The 20,757-nt window shown below is 43.0% G+C and overlaps 1 protein-coding gene across 1 annotated transcript; it reads right to left on the reverse strand.

Moving 5' to 3' along the window:
• Positions 1 to 636: 636 nt before the first annotated feature.
• Positions 637 to 19,887, reverse strand: FBXO33 (F-box protein 33). Its single transcript, XM_020807233.3, has 4 exons — positions 19,190 to 19,887; positions 7,104 to 7,214; positions 3,270 to 3,955; positions 637 to 2,613 (listed from the first exon to the last, which is right to left on the reverse strand). The coding sequence occupies exons 1-4, from the start codon at positions 19,870 to 19,872 to the stop codon at positions 2,342 to 2,344; spliced, it is 1,752 nt and encodes a 583-aa protein (XP_020662892.3). The 5' UTR covers positions 19,873 to 19,887; the 3' UTR covers positions 637 to 2,341.
• Positions 19,888 to 20,757: the final 870 nt, after the last annotated feature.

Consider the following 20,757-nt stretch of genomic DNA (forward strand, 5'->3'; position numbering starts at 1 on the left):
AAAGGCCCTTTCTCTACAAGCCCTCCCTCTTATCTCCTTGAGGAACGGCTCTTTCAAAAGGGCCCCCTGGTTAGATCTTAGTTTGAAGCATGAGCAGTACTGATGGGTCAGATAAGCATGCAATGTTGTTCTAACTTCAGCAGCATATACAAGTTTTAATTTGCTGGACTAATGTTGTGTTCAGTGTAGGGAAAGAGAAAATGTTGCTTATATGCAAGAATAAGCTGCTATTTTACTCTGAATCATGTCATCCCAAAAGTGCAGTACAAAATTTGTCAGAACATAAAACTCAAAAAGCTTAAAATATGTTAATGGTCTGCTTAACAGTACAACACAGATACAGACATTACATAGTTTTTAAAACACAATCTGATTTTAATATAAGCACTTGTGAGAGGAACTAGCTTTCTTTGTACTATACTCTGCCAGTTAAAGTATACCATGTCAAATTACTCTAATTGGTCTGTTTTTTGCTGAACTTATTTTCCTAAAATGCTCATGAAACAGACCAAAAATTTTTTTTAACTGATATTCAAGTTTTTTGGGCTTGAAAAATGGGAAATAGTTTCCAACAGAAAGTGTGATTTGTCTGATGTTAAATCTATCATGCTGACATAATAAAATATTTTGCAATGCTCAATTTTAATGCTTTATTCATTGATTAAAAGAATATACATTTAACATAAACCATACAACATCAGTCATCAAGTCAAACACTCAGCTGGTTTCCTTACATTTTCTGTCAGGAGTATACTTTAGTCTGATCACATAAGATAAAATCTCACCACATCTGGCATTTACACACACTGTGCCAGTGGATTCACTCTACTGATGTACATATAAAATCCGCATGGTATGTGCTCACTGGAGACAAAACAGCGCACACCTGTCAAAAGGTCATTTTAATATAAGATGGTAAAACCATTTGTAAAACACATATAAACTTTTCCATAAATAGAATCATATCTGGACATCTGTTGCATAAATTGTGTTTTCCAAAGCTTACAATATGGCAGCCAGGTCTCAGCACTGCTGGGCACCCACGTTGGCCACTTACTTTATTATTGCAGACTGTCCTTTAACATTAAATGCACAACATTCGTACCACTTAAAACTTGGTCAGGTGGAAGTCTCACAGAGACCACGTCTGTACCGCGGTTGCCCTGAAACAGTTTAAATCGGCTTTTAAAGCCTCTCAGATATAACAAGATTTTAAAACATACTTCATGGAATGTTCTTCATGCATCATAGCAGCTCATACCTGTGATAGGACAAGGTTTGTATCTGTTTTGCTTTTCCTTCCTTTACATTCACTATTCACAGTGAAACAGGTGCATGTTTAAGAGTTCTGAGGTTGCTGACTGAGCCACAGCACAGCTGTGTACCACAGGTCGAAATTCGACCTTATATATTACAATCTAGCAGTATCTGGCTGACCAAAAATTGGCCGGCCCCTGCCAGCATGTGGGCACTTCTTTATTTTAATCTATTCTTTGGCAGCTGACACAGGCGCTGACAGAGAAAATCCAGTGACTTAGTTGCTAGGGATTTCACGACTAATGTTTGTTTGCAAGCAAAGTAGACTTATAAATTTATATCTAAATTGTTACGGTTTTACCCCATCGGAGTGTATAGACTTAACTTTTTTTTAAATCTGGGCCCAAAGCTAACTTGTACAGAGAAGCTGACAGACCACAAGAAAAAGAATCTATAATACATCTACAATGAAGCTACAACTTATAGCTTTCAGAGTCAGGTAAACATCTGAAGGAGCTACACAGTGCAAGAGACTACTGATTCATATTCAAAGAGGAGATTGCAAAGTGGCAGTATTTCATGCTTCAGATATTGTACATGAAATCAAAGCAAAGATATACAGTAAATGGTATTGATAGTCCTGATTTCTTAAGGAAGCTTAAGTAGCATGCTACCAGTTTACATGACAATGACTACATTCAAAACCACTGGGCTATGGATAGGAAAAAGATTTTTGGCTCCTGAGCACAAAAACTCCGACAATAGTAAAATCAGTGAAGTTGCAGAGTTACTCAAAACAAAAGAAGAAAGTTAGCCGGCAACCTCAGACAACCTTCGGCCACATCTGAGTTTTGTTTGTTTTTGTAGACAAGTCCATTAACCGTGAAAGCCCTAAACATTGCCACTTTCAGCTTCTAAACCAATACCCGACTACGTTCTTTGATCAAGAAGTAGAATATACATATATAATTCTATATAGCTAATACTGATTAAACACAGCACAAGAGGGGTTAATTCACACTACTGAAAAACATAATAGGACCCTACTTGCATATGTAACCACAGGAACTGTAAATAAAGAGAGCTAAATGCCTTCACTGAAGCTTTGCATTTCTCTGTAAAAATGACGAGTTGGCTCAGTAAAGACACTGAGTAATTCTATGTCCATGACTGCATGCCAAGGTCGACCCAATCCAAGGGATACCTGCTCAATGAGATTGTGTACTGGATCCACATCCTGATCAGCGAGTTCACCTTGGTCAAAATCAATGCTTTCTTCTGTGACTTCAAGCACTTTCAAATCAGAGCCACGAAGACGAGCAATTGCAATCAGGTTGTGAGCCCAAACAGTATAACCTGAAACACAGAAACCAGCCATTATAAATTCAACAGACCAGATTTCATCTTTGTTTCCTCCCTACCCAAAATTTGTTTAACATATAATAGCCCAATAGCAAAGGCCTCATTATCCCTTCTTTCTCTCTAACAATTTCACCCAAGGATTTCTTTTAATAAGCCTCTCCTGCTATTGGTCAGCTTACCTACTCAGTTTCTAAAAAACCTGTACATATGGTATACAAACAAGAGGTTGCCATTTGTTTTTGTTGGGTTGTCTTTCCCCTCCCAAACATTTCTGGGTAAATGCAAGGAAATATTTTCTTCTGTCATATAGAGGGTGAACAGAATGGAAGGTAGACTCTATTAGAGTTTTAGATTAATCCAAACAAAAAAGAACTAATATTCCCTTCTTCCAATTAGAATAATTTTTTTAAACTGTCAGTCATGGATTCTAATTGTAACAGTAGTTTTCTCACCGTAGTCAAATACAGTATTCATATGCTCAGCGTGTAACATATCTGAGACTAGATAGAATACTCTTTCCCCTGCCCTATCCACTGGATTTTTCCCTTTGGGGAAAAATACTTGGGTTGAGATATTAAATGTATATCCACACAAATATTAATGGGTGTATTTCTAAAGTGTCAATGATTTGCACCTATAGAACTGCATACCATGTATTGCCAGAAGAGAGAGCCTTGTGCACCTCCAGGCCAGTAAAACCAGGGGATCTTCGGTCCGGTTGTCACTGAGATCTGGGAAGCCAGACATATCTATCACATCATTCATCAATATGAAGTGAGTGAGAAACTTATCATACTGCCTAGATATGAGATCAACAACGGCTCCTGAAACACAAGTGATGTAGCTGTCAAAGTGAATCCTCTCCAATGGGATACTGGGCTTAAGAATCCTTAACATATCATCACTCTTGATATCAAAAGCCATTATATACACCCGAAGATTAGTGCTGTTGCGCGTCAGTGCCTTCCAATCCTCATCTTCTGGCATGTTTTCCAAGGACTTGTGCATTACCGAAATATTGTGGACCAGAAGCGACAGTCGATGCAAAGGCACATGGTTACTATCAGCTAAGACTCTTGCCATTTCTGCCGTAAAATCACAGAAATCCAAGGCGAGTGAGCGAAGATTGACAAAGCGCTCCAATTCAACTGCAGTGATAAGAGTGGTATTACCAGGGATGTGGTTGTCCAGTAAACTCAGGTGCTCCATGGTGTTGGCAATAGGGTTTGAAAGAGATGACAATGATGTGGGTGTTACGATTTGCAACATAAACCCACATGACAGCCATTTCAGTTGCCTGCTATTACCCAGTATTTCTTCAAACAACTGCTGTATTCTGAAAGAAGAAACACAATAAAAAACTTAATTTTATAGTAAAAATGTTTTGTGGTCCAAGTTCAATAGATAAGTAATCAATGTACACTACTATTCCAAAGTGCACTGCCTAGACAAATATTAAGCAGCATGGTTGTTGTGGGTTTTTCGGGCTCTTTGGCCGTGTTCTGAAGGTTGTTCTTCCTAATGTTTCACCAGTCTCTGTGGTCAGCTTCTTCAGAGGACAGCCAAAGAGCACGAAAAACCCACAACAACCATTAGATCCCGGCCGTGAAAGCCTTCGCGAATACATTAAGCAGCATACCTCTGAAATAAAAACTGGATGGCACTAGTCACATGCTGAGCAGGGGTATTTTATAAATATTTTTAAAACTCTTGTAGGAGAATTCCCCCTGGGTCTGAAGCTCTATTTCTAAAAAGGAAAAACCCTTTCCTTTTTCAAAGCAGAAACTTTTTATTTAAGTTATGGCCACAAAGCTAAACAAACTCAAACCACAAATCAACTGCTACTCCATATGCAAAACATGGGCACACTATTGCTTCCTTCTTATACAGTACCTTAACTTCCACTCCACGTATATACAAACTGTAAGATCCACCATTTGATTCCCTAAAGAGAAAAGGCCTGGTTTTTGTAAGACTAAATTTATTAAACATAACTAGACATCCTTCCTCCAAATATGGATAGTTTAGACTGGACTACTGAATATTATGTAACAATAGATAAGACTGGCAATAGATAAGACTTCATGATGCAGTGGTTAAACTGCTGCAGCCAAAACTGTGCTCATTACCAGGTAGCTGGCTCAAGATTGACTCAGCCTTCTATCCTTCCGAGGTCAGTAAAAGGAATACCCAACTTGCTGGGGGAGGGGCAATGTGCAGCCTGCATAATTAACTTGTAAACTGCCCAGAAAGTGCTTTAAGCACTTTGGGGAATTATATAAACAGCATGCTTTGCTTTTTGCTAATAAGCCTGCACTGCAAATCTACTATTTGTAAACACTGGTGTTATCAATTATTATGCTTTCTTTCAGGTCTTCCTCACCACTAGTGTAATGCTACATAATGAATAAGGTGGCTAGTGTGATTATGCTGTAACGGTGTGTACTTGGGATGGAAATTAAGATACAAGAAGGATGTGTCAGTTATTGCATGTTATGAGTGAGGAGGTAATATATCCACAGATTGAATGTCCTCAGTTTTAGAGAATAGCACTACTTACAACTCTTCACTTTCAAATGAAAAGGCCCCACCCCTCTTTCTTGGGAATATCCTTGTTTTTTAAAACATAGAAATACACAGACATCAGATATGAAAAAGGCCTGTCTTTAGTGAACCAGGTAAGTTAAGAAAATGCAGCATAGTGGATTTGATAGTATTTGTATCTATTCTGTGTATTAGTACTTCGAATATCTTACTTAAAAAATAATTGAAATATGTGAAAAGTAGTTATCACAGAACAAATACCATAGAGCGAGCTTTGATTCCACCACAGTACTTCACTGATTCATTTGCCAATCACAACGCATGCTGAATTATGCACATGCCATTATGCACATGCTATTTGAATCATTCCTGACTTATATTTAAAGAGTACACAGGTTAGGCCAATAAATCCATGTTTACTATACTGAAGGAATAATAAAGTTGTTAGAAATTACATTCAGCCAGCTGTCAAACCTGTCAAACAGAAGTGCATGTATACCACTTATGAACCCTGCGCTCAACTTGCAGAGGAGTAATTTCCCTCTGAATTTTCTTCTGCAGCCTGGATGGCCTCAAGTTTACCTCTGGATTATATTATTGCTGTAGCAGGGGATAGAACTGTTCTTTGAAATCTTCTTGTTATGATTCTATAATTTCTTCCATGACAATAATTTTACAGAATAAGAACTTTTAATTGCAAATGGCTTATATAGAAGCTTGTCTTAGGATAAATTGTAACAAAGAATATACGTTTGGCAGAGTAGTGCTGTGATGCAGGATACAAATTGAATGAATGAATGAATGAATGAATGAATGAATGAATGAATGAATGAATGAATGAATGAATGAATAAGCGATACAGAGATTTTGAAAGCACGAATGTAAGACTCCCAGCCAGGGGCAGGAAGCTTATGTAGGAGTGCCGTCGCTCCGAGTTCAATCTAAGGAGACCCAGACTTCTCCCCCACCTTCTCCGCCTAGAAAGGAAAGCAAGGAGGTGGACACTACAGAATTGGAAGAGTTAAGCAAAGAAAAGGGTCAGAAACATCAAGGGGTAGACACCTGGGATCTGGTACACGAAATGAAACGGTTAAGTGTGTCAGCGGCGTCTGGGGGAGTTTTGGCGGGAAAAGGGAGAGAGTCGATAGAGGCGGGGCTGGAGATATAAAGGAAAGGCGGGAGGAAATCCCGGGCAGTTGGGAGATGATTTGGGTCCAGGATCCTTGGACAGGGAAATGGGAACAGGTTAAGGTACCCCATGAGGAGGAGGAAAGACGCCGACGACAAGGATTACAACCTCGCCCTTCTTATTGGGGAGAAACCGAGGCAAAGGAGTGGTGCTGACGTCTGAGAGAGGAGCGAGAGGCAGTGGCGAGAGAACTGGAGAACAAGAAAGCATGGCATCTCGCAGAGCTCCAGAAGATGGGGGTCTACCCGGACCGTGGCTGGCCAGGCCAGGAGAGGGTCCCCATTCTGGGGGTGGAATGGAGATGAAGAGACCTTACCGCTTCTAGGTACAGAAGGAGAAGAAGGAGAACCGTTGGTCTCAGAGAAGATATTATCTGGACCGTGGAACTTTGAAGAAACGAACCCTTTTATTTCTAATGTTTGGACACCCTTGCAGTCGAGGTTCACACCGCAAGAGACGTTAAACCCAGTTCAGAAGCAAGTTGATGTTAATGTTGAAATGTTAATAAATGAAAACAATGTTGGAGAGTTAAACCAGTCTCAATCTTTATTGGGTGTGACAGAAGACCCTAAAACCGAACCCTCACAACGAACACCTCTGCTCAATTCAGACCACTAAATATTCAGATAAGGTGACTTACCCAAATAACTATATTGACACAAACCCAGAATATTTACAAGCCAGTTTGTGTGAAACAATATACTCATTTGCTTTATTCCTGTCACAGTGCTGGAGTAATGGGAAAACTTACTGCTTAATCTTTTTGCCATCTGGATCCACTTTGCTGAGGTATGTATTCGATATACTTCCATGTTGTTGTAGAATGCTTATATCACCAAACAGACTTAATTTCTGGAGATTCCTATACATAAGAAAAAGACATGTGTAAGCCAGATGCAATATATTTGAAAATACCTCAAATTTTGTGTTCTACTATAGAAACAATACAACCAATTCAATACAGAAAACTAGATTTATTGAGGAAGAAAGAATTTGGTCCCTTCCAACCAAATCACATTTGAGCTAGCTATTTTGAGAAAATTAATACAGAACAGGGCTCAGTATTTAAAATCAGACATAATTTAGGGAATCACTTTCTGATCCATCTATCCCAATAGGTCAGAAATATTTCTTGTGAATACTATTAATAATGCATAAAGATGAAAAACCTGAGAGAGGTTTGTTGAGGGTGCTGGCAAAACACACCCCAAAACAAAGCCAGACTCGCCCCATCTTTGCTGTCTTTCCACAAGCAGCCAAAGACCTTTCTCTCCAGGCAAGACTTCCCTACCTGTGTGGGATTTTTAGATGGATTGTTATGCATTACTGCTTTGACTGGCTTTTTAGTACTACTTGTGGTTTCTATTTTTATGTTTTCCATTTCTCGGAGTGGTGTTTGGGATTTTTTCCTTTTTAATATTTGTATACTTATTGTTCTTAGCTTTAAATATTTTCTTTTAATGATGGAAAACACCATTGTATACTCATTGTTTTCAGCTCTAAATATTGTCTTTCAATATTGTAAGCTACCTTGGGTCCTTTTCAAGGAGAAAGGCAGGGTAAAAATATTTTAAATAAATAAATAAAACCCCCAGAGTGATATGATAGCACTTTTCAAATAAAGGCTGTCATATAGAGAAGGGTCAAGATACGTTCTCGATCATCCCAGGATGCAGGACACGCAACAATGAGCTCAAGTTAAAGGAAGCCAGATTTCAGTTGAATATCAGGAAAACCTAACTGTTAGAGTAGTATGACAGTGGAACCAGTTACCTTGGGAATTGGTGAGTGTTCCAAGACTGGAGGCATTCAAGAGAAATTTGGACAACCACCTGGCAGATATTCTTTGATTCCTATTCCTGCATTGAGTAGAGGGTTGGACTCAATGGCCTTATAGGCTCCTTACAACTTCATTATTTAGATAATCACCTGGCTGATGTGCTTTGATTGTATTCCTGCATTGATCAGGGGCTTGGACTTGATGGACTGGTAGGCCCCTTTCAACTTCACTTTTCTATGATTCTATGAATCCCATGTTTGCAGCAGATACAAGGCTTCTCCTTCTCCCAATGCAAAATACAGTGGTGCCTCGCTTGACAAGGATAATTCATTCCGTTCAAATTGCTGTTAAGCGAAATCCTTGTCAAGCAAAATTAAAAACCCACTGAAATGCATTGAAAACCGGTTCAATGCGTTCCAGTGGGCGAAATACCTGCTCATTTTGCAAAGATCCTCCATAGGGCGGCCATTTTCCGGTGCCTGTAAAGCGAGGAATCCGTCCTAAAGCACAGTGGGAAGCCATTTTGCATAGCGGGCGGCCATTTTAGAGCCGCCGATCAGCTGTTTTAAAATCATTGTGTAGCGAAAAATCGGTTCCTGAAGCAGGGAACCAATCATCATTAAGCGATTTTTCCCCATAGGAACATCCCCATAGCAAAAACTTCATCATAAAGCGTTTTTGTCGTTTCACAAGGTAATCAAGCGAGGCACCAGTGTATGAAAAGCTACAAAAAGCGATGCTATAAAAACTGAGGAAACTGGGGGAAAGGGAAATAAAATATTCTAGGATTCCCAATGTGCTGTAGCGGATAGAGTGACGGATCAGGACTCTGGAGAATGGGGTTTGAATCCCCACTTTGCCATGGAAACTCACTGGGGTTGTGGTAGACCTGGTACAAGCACTCCTTAAATATCCCAACTTGAAAACCCTATTAGAGTCGCCTATAAGTCGGTTTCAAGTTGACAGCACCGAACACACACACACACACACACAAAGAGGATCTGGAAAAACTCCCCCACTATGAAATGTTACTATGTTTCATCCTTTTCGCTTGGGAAAAAAGGGAGTAAAAAAGGTGGAGGCGTATAAAATTATACTTGGAGTGGAAGAAATGGATTCCACCCACCCACCCAATACCACGATTCACTGTCACCCAGTAAAGTTGTATGGTAGGTGAGTCACATCAGAAAAAGGTAAGTACTTCACCCACTTTTAGGTCAGTACAAACAAAGCTAAACACAGCCGAGCAAACACTGGTATCACTCATTTAACGGGTCTCTACTCAAGAACTGCCATATTTGATGAACATTGATCTGAAGACCACATACATGGTGCATCTCATATTACTGTATGACAATGTTTTGACTGTAGTGCTTGTTCTCAATAAATTATTTTCCAAAGAATTTTTAAGAGGTCATCTTTCATATCTGATCTTTATGTTCCACTTAGAAAAACCAGGCCACAAAAATAAGAATATTTAATTAGAAGTAGAAGCTAGCACCCAAGAACATCAAGCACTAACTATTTTTAGTACTGCAGCCTGGCATTTCTTCCTGCAGGTACTGTGGATGCTAAAAGAACAGCACTGTCATTTGAAAGTTGTGTGTGGTTGTGTAATCTATAGACGCTGTACTGCTTGAAGCCAAAATGAGACTAAAAAAAACCCCAGAGACGCCACTGCTTTGTCATTCTCACTTCTAACATTGAACACAGACAGTATATGATGTGAAGCCATTGTGCTGGGCTTTGCTTGCCCAGTTAGCTCTAGCTCTCATGTGAAGAAAAGGCAGGGAAATGCATGCTGCAGTATTACAAATTGTGTTGTACATTACAATAAAAATAAGCATCTCAAGGATTGGTGCCTGTCAATGGGAAGATAGAAAACTGCCTCATATACTGTAGTATGGTTACTGGTAGAGTTAGAATTTATCATCCCCTCCCTTATCCATAAAGTAAGGTAAAGGTTCCCCTTGACATTTAGTCCAGTCGTGTCTGACTCTAGGGCGCAGTGCTCATCCCCATTTCCAAGCCATAGAGCCAGCATTTGTCTGAAGACAGTTTCCACGGTCATGTGGCCAGCGCGACTAGACACGGAACGCCGTTACCTTCCCACTGAGGTGGTACCTATTTATCTACTCACATTTTTATATGCTTTCAAACTACTGTACTAGGTTGGCGGGAGCTGGGACAAGTGAAGGGAGCTCACTCCGTTGTGTGGATTCGATCTTACGACTGCTGGTCTTCTGACCTTACAGCACAGAGGCTTCTGTTATTTAACCCGCAGCGCCACCACATCCCTCTTATCCACAAACATATCATTAAATCTCTCCATATTTTAGAAGTGAAGAGTAAGTAACTCTTGCTATCATCAGTTTGGCTGAAGAGAAAGGAAAGACTGCTTTCTCCTCATCCCCTCTTCACTTATTACTAGCCAATATGTGTGTTTTTATACAGTCCTAAGAGCTGGCTCAGATCAAGAGGTCAACCACTTAGAATGCTAGAATTCTAACCGGCTCTACCTCAACTAAGTAAATGTGTTGGAGAGAGCTGATGTCTACAAACAGAGAAAAATAAGACATCAGACCAAATGGATTTTTCTGTTTATGCTCTTTTTAAAAATGCAAATGTCACCAGCTAAGATGGAGGCTGGTGGAGCTAATAATTGGAACTGCAAAACGCTTGGAGGGGAAATTAACTCATTCCTCATCCATAATTTGTATTGTGGTAGGTGGCAGATAACTGTTAGGAGTTATGAAATGCATAACTTAAACTTTCAGCTAAACACAGATAACATAATGCCTTGAAACAGTTCTATCTACTGTACTTTTAGGGATGCATGTTAACACAGAGTCATGGCATTATGATAAGTGAATGGGGCTACAGCCTACAATGTTCTCTGGATGCAAACTGGGAAGTTTTCTCAAAATCACTCAAACATGATCACTATAGAACTACAGCTATGCAGAATCATTAATAATGCAAAGTATTAATGGGTTCTGAAACACACTAAAAATCTTCTACATCCAGTAACTGTTGCTAGGGTCTTTTCAGTTACTGCATCTAATGTGCCCTTTTTGTTACAAAGTTCAGTGACAGAAATAAATGCCTTGCTTTACAGTTACCATGTTTCCCCGAAAATAAGCCCTAACCTGAAAATCAACCTTAATATGATTTTTCAGGATCCAGAAAAATCAGCAGTAGCTGAACATGCCCTAAAACAAGCTGAATATGAAATTCTATTTAAAAATACTGAAGTACTGGACACCAGCAATCATTATTTTAGACTGCACAGGGAAGTTGTTGAAATCCACAAACACCAGCAGAGTTTCAACAAAAAAGAAAGTTTAAAACTTAACAAACCCTGGCTCCCAGCACTGAAAATATAGCCTGCAAAACATCAGTGAACTCTACCCAGCTACAAGGACCGGTGATCACTACACACAAAAGACCAGCTAATGACACCCATCAATCAGTGACAGATCATCTCTCCCTTTTACCACAGCAATACACCCACAACAAAAAACATGCTGATCACCACAATCACCCATCTCCTGAAAAGGACAAAAGTTGATCCAACTATAAACATTCAACTATCCAAACAAACTGCACCAGAACACAGAGTTCTGACTCCTGTCCTCTGAAGATGCCAGCCACAGAGACTGGTGAAACATTAGGAAGAACAACCTTCATGGCCAAAGAGCCTGAAAAACCCACAACAACCATCAGATCCCAGCCGTGAAAGCCTTCGAGAATATATTTTTCAGGATGCTCATAATATAAGCCCTACCCCGAAAATAACCCCCAGTTAAGTGAAACCTCACTCTCCACCATTGTGCATCATTGTGCAGCAACCACAAGAAGATGACATGACTGTATTTGAATAAATGTAGATTGTTGTACATTTAAAAAAATCCCCTGAAAATAAGCCCTAATGCATTTTTGGATCAAAATGAATATAAGACCCTGTCTTACTTTCAGGGAAACACAGTAGTTACCTACTGATGCCAATGCAGTTCTTCATGTCTCACTTTCTCAGTTTTATCAGACAGCAGCTCTGATTAACATCACTTAATAATTTTTCTAGCGCACATCAAGATCAGACATACTTGCCCAGAAACTACACGTGACAAACTTAGCAAGATACTGGTGGAGAAAAAGACAGTGAAGTAACAGGAAGAACAGGTTCAGTATCTCTATAAGAGCTTGGCATACTTGAAACTAAGAGTGCTAGAAAAGTAAGGCCAGAGTTGCCATTCATAGACAAATTAAATCAGCACATTTTCACCTGCAAATATTGCAATTTTGCCAAATCAAAAAGGTTCAATCTACTAGTTTTCTACTATAATTGAGAAAAAGAGAAAATAAAAGTATTGAAAATTTTAAAGAGTATGGTCCTATTTTTCTTTTATTTCCATGTCTTAAACATTTACATGGAAATGCTAAGGCTCCAATTTGGCTTAAATGTGCATGATCGGGTCTGTGACTGCAAAATAAAGATTGTTGTTGGTGTTGTGAAATGTGCATGATCGAGACATATGACTATGCACGGCCCATAGTCTATAATGGTTCAAGTTACCTCTGGTTATTTACTTATAGGAAATAAGTAAGGCCTCTTCCAGTTTTGCAAAAGATAATTTAATAAAATTGGGTTTCAGATTTTTCAGCAGACAAGTGGATTTATATGTATTACCTGATAAAATGTAACCTCGCAATGGCGCTTCCCCCCTGCAGGGAGCAGGGACCTATTTTGATGGTCCGCCCTCGAAGGTTACTGGATCCCATGAGATTCCAGGATACCATGAGAGGGATTCCAGCGGCACTGTCTGGTGCTCCTGTCGAAGCTCTGGTTGATGGTTGGTTCTCCGCCGCCACTAGGGCTGTTGACACGATCGCACCCAAACGCCCTCTCCGGAGTAGAGCTCGGCCAGGACCCTGGTATAGCCAGGATCTACGAGCGATGAAGCGAATAAGGAGACGGCTAGAGTGCACTTGGAGGAAGGAACCGACGGTTTACAATAAGATTGCTGTCAGGATCGCAACTAACCGTTACCTTGATAAGGTAAAGGCTGCTAGAAGAGCTTACGTCGCTGACCGGATAAGCGAAGCATCCAACCGGCAGGCGGAACTTTTCCGTATAGTTCGCGATCTATCCGGAATTGGCCAGGGTGAAGGGCCTCCCACTAGCATCTCACCTGACCAATTTGCAGCGTTTTTTAAATCCAAAGTGGAGGCCATCCGCCGTGACCTTTCTCCTTTTTTAAATACAATGGATCGAGCAGAGATGTCCAGCGCTCCGTCCTGCCCGGTAATTCTCGATTCTTTTCAGCCTGTAACATCAGAGCTGGTAGACAAGGTGCTTGATCGCTGTCGGGCCACCACCTCTTCTCTCGACCCTTGCCCGGCCTGGCTAATCAAAGCAGCCAGGCCGGTAACAACTGAATGGGCCACTGCAATAATTAATGGGTCTCTCCAGGAGGGCAAGGTACCCCTTGCCCTCAAGGAGACACTCATTAGGCCCATCAGGAAGAAACCAAATCTGGCGGCGGATGAAATTGGCAATTATAGGCCCGTCGCCAGTGTGTCCTTCCTCAGCAAAGTGGTTGAGAGGGTGGTGGCAGACCAGCTTCAGGCGCTCTTAGATGAAACCAATGCTCTAGACCCATTTCAGTCGGGCTTCAGGCCACGCTATGGTACAGAGACGGCACTGGTCGCACTGCTGGATGACCTGTTGAGGGAGGCCGATGGGGGCAATGTGTCCTTGTTGGTCCTCCTCGACATCTCAGCTGCCTTTGATACCGTCGACCACGGTATCCTCCTGGGGAGGCTCTCCGAGTTGGGAGTTGGTGGCCTCGCACTTGCCTGGCTCCGCTCCTTCCTGGAGGACCGCCCCCAGAGAGTGCAGATTGGGGAGAATGTCTCGGCCCCGTGGAATCTCAATTGTGGGGTTCCACAGGGGTCGATCATCTCCCCAATGCTGTTTAACATCTTCATGAGGCCGCTGGGCGGGGTCATCAGAGGGTGTGGGGCATCGTGTCACCAGTACGCTGATGACACACAGCTCTACATCTCTTTTACTCCAACTTCAGTGGATGCCGTCCAGTCCCTTCAGTGCTGCCTGGACACCGTACTGGAATGGATGCAGTCTAATGGATTGAGGCTGAACCCGGACAAGACGGAGGTCTTGAGGGTGGGTGGCCCTCCCGTCAGCGGCATAGGTGACTCCCTTTCTTTTGGAGGGACGACCCTTGCCGCAAAGAGTGAGGTCCGCAGCTTGGGGATACATCTGGACCCGGCGCTAACCATGGAAACCCAGGTGGCGTCCGTGGTCCGCTCTGCCTATTTTCATCTATGGCGGATTGCCCAGCTGCGGCCATATCTTGATCGGGGGGCCCTCACTACTCTAGTCCACGCGCTCGTAATCTCGAGACTAGACCATTGTAACGCACTCTACGTGGGGCTGCCTTTGAGGCTCTTGCGGAAACTCCAGATGGTCCAGAATGCAGCAGCCAGGCTTATTAGTGGGGTGAGAAAATATCAGCACATCTCCCCCACTCTGGCTGCGCTGCACTGGTTACCTATTCGTTTCCGCATTGACTTCAAAGTATTAATGATTACATATAAAGCCCTAAACGGTTTGGGACCTCAATATTTGGCAGATCGCCTCTTCCCACCCAGATCTACCCGAGTCACCCGACAAAGCCAGCAGGGACGGCTGAGGGGACTGACGCCGAGGGAGGCCCGGAAGGAGAAAACAAGAAACCGGGCCTTCTCGGCAGTTGCCCCTCGGCTGTGGAACACACTTCCCACTGAAATTCGGCTGGCACCCTCGCTGGGTGTGTTCAAAAACCAACTAAAAACATGGTTATTCAGACAGTTCCTTCCCTTTTTTCTGGTTCTTAATGTTGCCATCTTGGATAATATTAATTATAATAATTATGTTAGTTATTTTTCTACATTGTTTTAATGTGTTTTAATGTTTGTAAGCCGCCCCGAGTAGACGTTGTCTAGAGGGGCGGGGTAGAAATTGAATAAATAAATAAATAAATAAATAAATATTTTTCTCTAAAAATAAGCAATTTTCAGAGATGCGGCTTCTGTGGTGTAGTACAAATACAAAAACTGGTAATTCCCACTCTCCCTCAAGACAAACTGCAGCCAACTGGGGTAGAACTTTTGCCTCATCCAGATACGCCTAAAATGAGTGCATGGAAAACAAAACATACGGACCTCCTGTGCTTTCCTCTAGTGCAGTGGTTCTCAACCTTGGGTCCCCAGATGTTTTTGGGACTAAAATTCCCAGAAGCCTTCCCCACTAGTTGCGCTGGCCAAGATTTCTGGAACTGTTGTACAAGAACACCTGGGGACCCGAGGTTGAGAACCACTGCTCTAGTATGAAATTGTGATTTAGCTTTTTATATGAAGCTCCCTACACTGTAAGAAGAATTTATGTTGCAGCAAGAATGTTTAGAAGTCTATTGTCACCCCAATCTATGAAGGCGATGCACAAATGCAATCAGTTTTTGCTGAGCAGCCTTTGGAGAATTGTGCATGCAAAGGTGCTGCCTGTTCAGATATTTTTCTAGATATCCTTTTCCACTAATTAATGCCACAACATAATGGAAATTATGTGTGCAGTGCACAACAATAAGAAGCACAGATTTAATGAAGATGCACATCCAACGTAAGTGGTTCCTGCTGCACTGTACAGTGAGGATGAGTGGGACAAAAGTGCTTATTACTCATGTTGCCCACAGACTGTCTGAACACATATCACACAGCTGAAGATAAGCAAGGGTGGCCCCATAAACGACCGGGGAGAGAGACTGACCAGGTGCCATATGCAAGTTTGTCTTTGGAAGAGCTGGATACAGTGACAGAAATAAAGAACAATTATTGGGCACAACACATTTCTTACATCACAATCCTATATATGTCTACACAAAAGTAAGTACTATTGTACTCTGGAAGATTTACTTCCAAGTAAGGATGCATAAGATTGCAACCTTTAGGCTTCTTCAGAAACTGGAACTTGCAATCCATACATAGTACCCTGGACCAGATACAAGATGTAAATAATCTTTAATAATATGTAAAGTTTATGTCCTTCAGGTACTACAGAAATGAAGAAGAAAATCTACTCTCCTCTACAAAAGTTATAACATTACTGGCATTAAAGGGCAAATGACACAACTCTCTGTGCCCACCAATTTAGTCTACATTAAAAACATTATTGAGATCCAATTTTTATAAAGCTTGGGCAAGCAGCTTGCCTGCAACAGCCTGGCTCCAGACTGACCAATGTTTTCTCCTGTATAACGGCTTGTTGCTATTTGTTCTTGATGCTCTTTCTCTCTTCTTCTGGTTGTCAACTTTTTCCTCCAATCAGCTCAACTCCCAATTTGGGAAGACAACTTTCCTTCCCTGCAGCTGCCTTTTCCACAGTTGAGTGTATGACGCATAGAATTATGAGTAACAATATGACTCTTATAGCAACTCACCTGGTGAAAAAATATTATGTGACAAGTTGTGATTTCCTGACTCACAGCTCACAAACTTACTTCACTATAGATGTAACCATGTTACCTCATGTGACAAAAGCTTGCACATCACAGTAGCCAAGACACTGAGAGGTAACTCAGGAAATTGCAGGTTCAGCTCTCATCTCACCTGGTTAAAACATGCCTTAATGATTTTATTTTATTTATTTATTTATTTGATTTGATTTATATCCCACCCATCTGGCCTGGTCGACCACTCTAATGTACTAATTGTGATTGTTTCATAAGCTGAACGATGATTTAAATAAAGTTCAACAACAGAATTTTCTTACACCTAAAACTGGAAATTACTTTAGTCAGAAAAAATGAAGAATGTGCTATCATACAGGACTGGCTTGAGAAGGCGGCAATATGGGAACGAGTCCAGAACCTCTTCTTAAAAAGAATCTTTGAATCTGGGCAAAGCAGAGAAACAAATGTAACAGAAAGAAACAAAGATACACATACATAGCCCTACATTTTCAATCAAATCTGGCTCCTCTTTCATTACATGGCCTTGAGAGAGTGGAAATCTTGGAAACCTTGAGTAAGACTGTAGTGTTAAAGGCTCACAAATGCAGAGCACACACTGAACTATGAGCACTTTGTCACATACTAGCTTATACTATTTTGACTCAAAGGGATATGAGCATAGATTTTGTACTGAGGTCACTCTGAAAAATTTGTGAGGTTCCTTAATTTAGGTTAGCCAAATATTTTGTTGTTTGTTGTTTAGTTGTTAAGTAATGTCCGACTCAGGTGACCCCATGGACCAGAGCATGCCAGGCCCTCCTGTCTTCCACTGTCTCCCGGAGTTGGGTCAAATACATGTTGGTAGTTTCCATGACACTGTCCAGCCATTTCGTCCTCTGTTGTCCCCTTCTCCTCTTGCCTTCACACTTTCCCAACTGCAGGTACTTTTCCAGGGAGTCTTCTCATCAGATGGCCAAAGTATTGGAGCCTCAGCTTCAAGATCTGTCCCTCCAGTGAGTACTCAGGGTTGATTTCCTTCAGAATGAATAGGTTTGTTCTCCTTGCAGTCCAGGGGACTCTCAAGAGTAGCCAAATATACCATGTGCCATAACAGAAAAATTTACAAGATGTCTATAGCATCTGATTTCATTTTAAAACTTCTGATATCTAAGATATCAGAACATCATCCTAAAAAGCAGAGACATCACCTTGCCAACAAAAGTCCACATAGTCAAAGCTATGGTTTTTCCTGTAGTGATGTATGGAAGCGAGAGCTGGACCATAAAGAAAGCTGACCACCGAAGAACTGATGCTTTTGAATTGTGGTGCTGGAGGAGGCTCTTGAGAGTCCTCTGGACTGCAAGGAGAACAAATGTGTCCATTCTAAAGGAAATCAAGCCTGAGTGCTCACTGGAAGGATCCTGAAGCTGAGGCTCCAATACTTTGGCCATCTCATGAGAAGAGAAGACTCCTTGGAAAAGACCTTGATGTTAGGAAAGTGTGAAGGTAAGAGGAGAAGGGGACGATACAGAATGAGATGGTTGGACAATGTCATCGAAGCTACCAGAATGAATTTGACACAACTCCGGGAGGCAGTGGAAAATAGGAGAGCCTGGCGTGCTCTGGTCCATGGGGTCACAAAGAGTCGGGTACGACTAGACGACAACAATATCTAAGAACAGGCATGACAAAGCCTTAATAATGCTTTTTTAAAATTTTGCCTGCAGCTTCTCACAGGATAAGGACAAGATTCTATTCTATCTTATTAACGCCTTAGAGTCTAAAAGTATGTTACAGAATAAGCCAGACTTGCCTACCTCGTACCCCAACATTTGCACCACAACTCTTATCAGCCCCAGCCAATATGCTTAGTAATGTGAAGCGCTGTCCATAACACCTGGGATTGCACAAGCTATAGCCCACTTCATCAGTTGCTAGCTTCTCCCCTTGATGTAGATGTCAGAATTATTACAGAAATGCTTTGCAATGGACAGGTCAGGAACGCTATCAACTGTTCATTTGCCTCCAGTCTAGGAGTCCAAAGCAACTCACAGGCTTTCGTTGCCACATCCAGCAAACGTATCAAATGAATTGAAAGCAATGGAAGCAAATGGCAAATATAATTGACCGGGTCCAAAAGCCCCCTCCTTCCCTGAGATGGGGTTAGAAGATGCTTCCCCTACTTGACCTGCTCGAGGAGCAGCCGCGTCCCTCTCGGCGGGGGATCTCTGTGGCTGCAAGTCAGTCGGCGACGTGCGTACGTGTGTTCCTGTCGGTTTCGTTTCCCCAGCGCGGCCACCGGCAACTTCTCCGCACCTCACCCCCCCCCGCCCGCATTCATCACAGGCGGGGACCCAACAGGTGGGGCTTCCCTTACAGAGGCGCAACTCCACCAAGATGAACTCCCCCCTTCCAGCCCCCCCAAGTCCGCCCCCCCCCAAGCCTTACAAGGCACACGGCAAAGTGCAGGGCAGCCGAAGGAAGGAAGGAAGGAAGCCTCCGCAGCCTCCTTCTCCTCCTTTTGTCCTGCCCCCGCGTCCCCCCTACCTGTTGTTGCGAACGCTGCTCAGCACGCACAGCACGAGCTCCAGGTACGTCCTCAGCAGCTCCAGCCAGCGAGGGCAGAGCGGCGCTTCCCCCTCCGAGGCCGCTGAGACGGCGGCGGCGGCGGCCGCGGCTGCAGCCGCCGTCCCTTCTTCGCCGACCGCGCTCCCGCCGCCGCCGCCCCCGGTGCCGCCGGTCGGGTAGTTGTCGGCGGCGAACTGGACGCGGAGCTCGCGCACGAACCAGCCGCACTTGCGCATGAGGAAGTCGAGGCGCGGGCGCTCGGCCGGGCAGACGCGCAGGCTGAGGCGCAACCGGGGCCACAGGGCCGGGTAGAAAAGGCACTCGCGCCAGTGGGAGCAGGCGGCCGAGGCCCGAAGCCGGTCCGGGGCGGCCAAGAAAGAGAAGATGTGAACCACCAGCTCGCTGGGCAGGGAGCCGGCGCCCACCGGCCCCCCGCACACCGACGACATGGCCGGCCCAGCCGCAGCAGCCGCCGCCGCCGCCGCCCCCGGCGGCCGCAGCCCCGAGCCCGAGCCCGGCCCCGGCCTCCCCTCCGGCTCCTGCGACAAAAACAACAACATCAATGACAAGGCGGAGGGAGGCGGGGCGGGACCGGACGGGACTCTGCTACTGCCGGAGTCAACCACCGCTCCCAGACGCGGGGGGAGAGCGAAGCGTACCATTCGGCGGGGGGGTGGGGGTAGGGAGGGAAGGTCTGGTGGGATTGGAACGGGATGGAGCGGAAGGCACCAACGCGCCGAGGACAGAAAAAGCAGCCCGGGCGGAGCATACCAACGTGTATCCAGGCGACGGGGGGTGGTGGGGAGGACGCCTGCTTTTATGACTCAGCAAAGAGAAGGCCCGGGAAGAAGGCGAGGCGCGTCACGCCATCGAATGAACTTGTCTCTGAGGCCGAGCGCTGCGCCGGTTTTTTAAAAAAGCAGCAACCATTTTTTTCCCTCTCTCCTCAGGGCCGAAGCGATGGGACAGAAAAGAAGACTGAAAGCTTTTGGTTGCCACAAATAAGGCGACTGGTGATGCTGCATTTTTTCGTAGTGCTCATGCCATTTAATTTACGATCCTCAAATTAGTGGGATAAAGCATTTGCTTCCAGATTAATAGTGATTTGACGATCGTGATAAATACCAAACATTGATGGTTATGAAATTATGATTGGCTGGCAGGGAGGGCTTTTCAATGGAGTGAGTGTTGTGCCCTGTTGCTTTGAAGTTGTTTTTTGGTGTTTATTTTGTATACCATTTTAGTGTGGTCTTTGATTCTTTTTAAAATTACTGTTTTTAGTTTTTAAATATTGCCTTTTAGTGATGTAAGCTGCCTTAGATCCTTTTTAAGGAGATAGATAAGTTAAAAATATTTTAAACAAATACTGTAAATAAATTCCTTTAGCCATGAGAAGAAGATTGGAACCAAAAGAAAAGACATCTGTTGGAGTGGGCTATAATTCACAAAACCTTATACGTAGTTCTTAAGATTTCAGAAGACTGTTGTGCTTATTCAAGAGGTTGACTCACAGACAAGACTGATGTGCTGACTAACCATTTGTTCAC

The sequence above is a fragment of the Pogona vitticeps genome, chromosome 1 (genome assembly GCF_051106095.1).
Source record: "Pogona vitticeps strain Pit_001003342236 chromosome 1, PviZW2.1, whole genome shotgun sequence".
NCBI classification, from domain to species: Eukaryota; Metazoa; Chordata; class Lepidosauria; order Squamata; family Agamidae; genus Pogona; species Pogona vitticeps.

Coding starts and splice junctions, on each gene's coding strand:
- FBXO33 (XM_020807233.3), bottom strand. CDS start 19,872: ATGGTACGCTTCGCTCTCCCCCCGCGTCTGGGAGCGGTGGTTGACTCC. Junction 7,215..19,189: donor AGCAGCGTTCGCAACAACAG/GTAGGGGGGACG, acceptor TCTTATGTATAG/GAATCTCCAGAAATTAAGTC. Junction 2,614..3,269: donor CTCTCTTCTGGCAATACATG/GTATGCAGTTCT, acceptor TCTGTGTTTCAG/GTTATACTGTTTGGGCTCAC.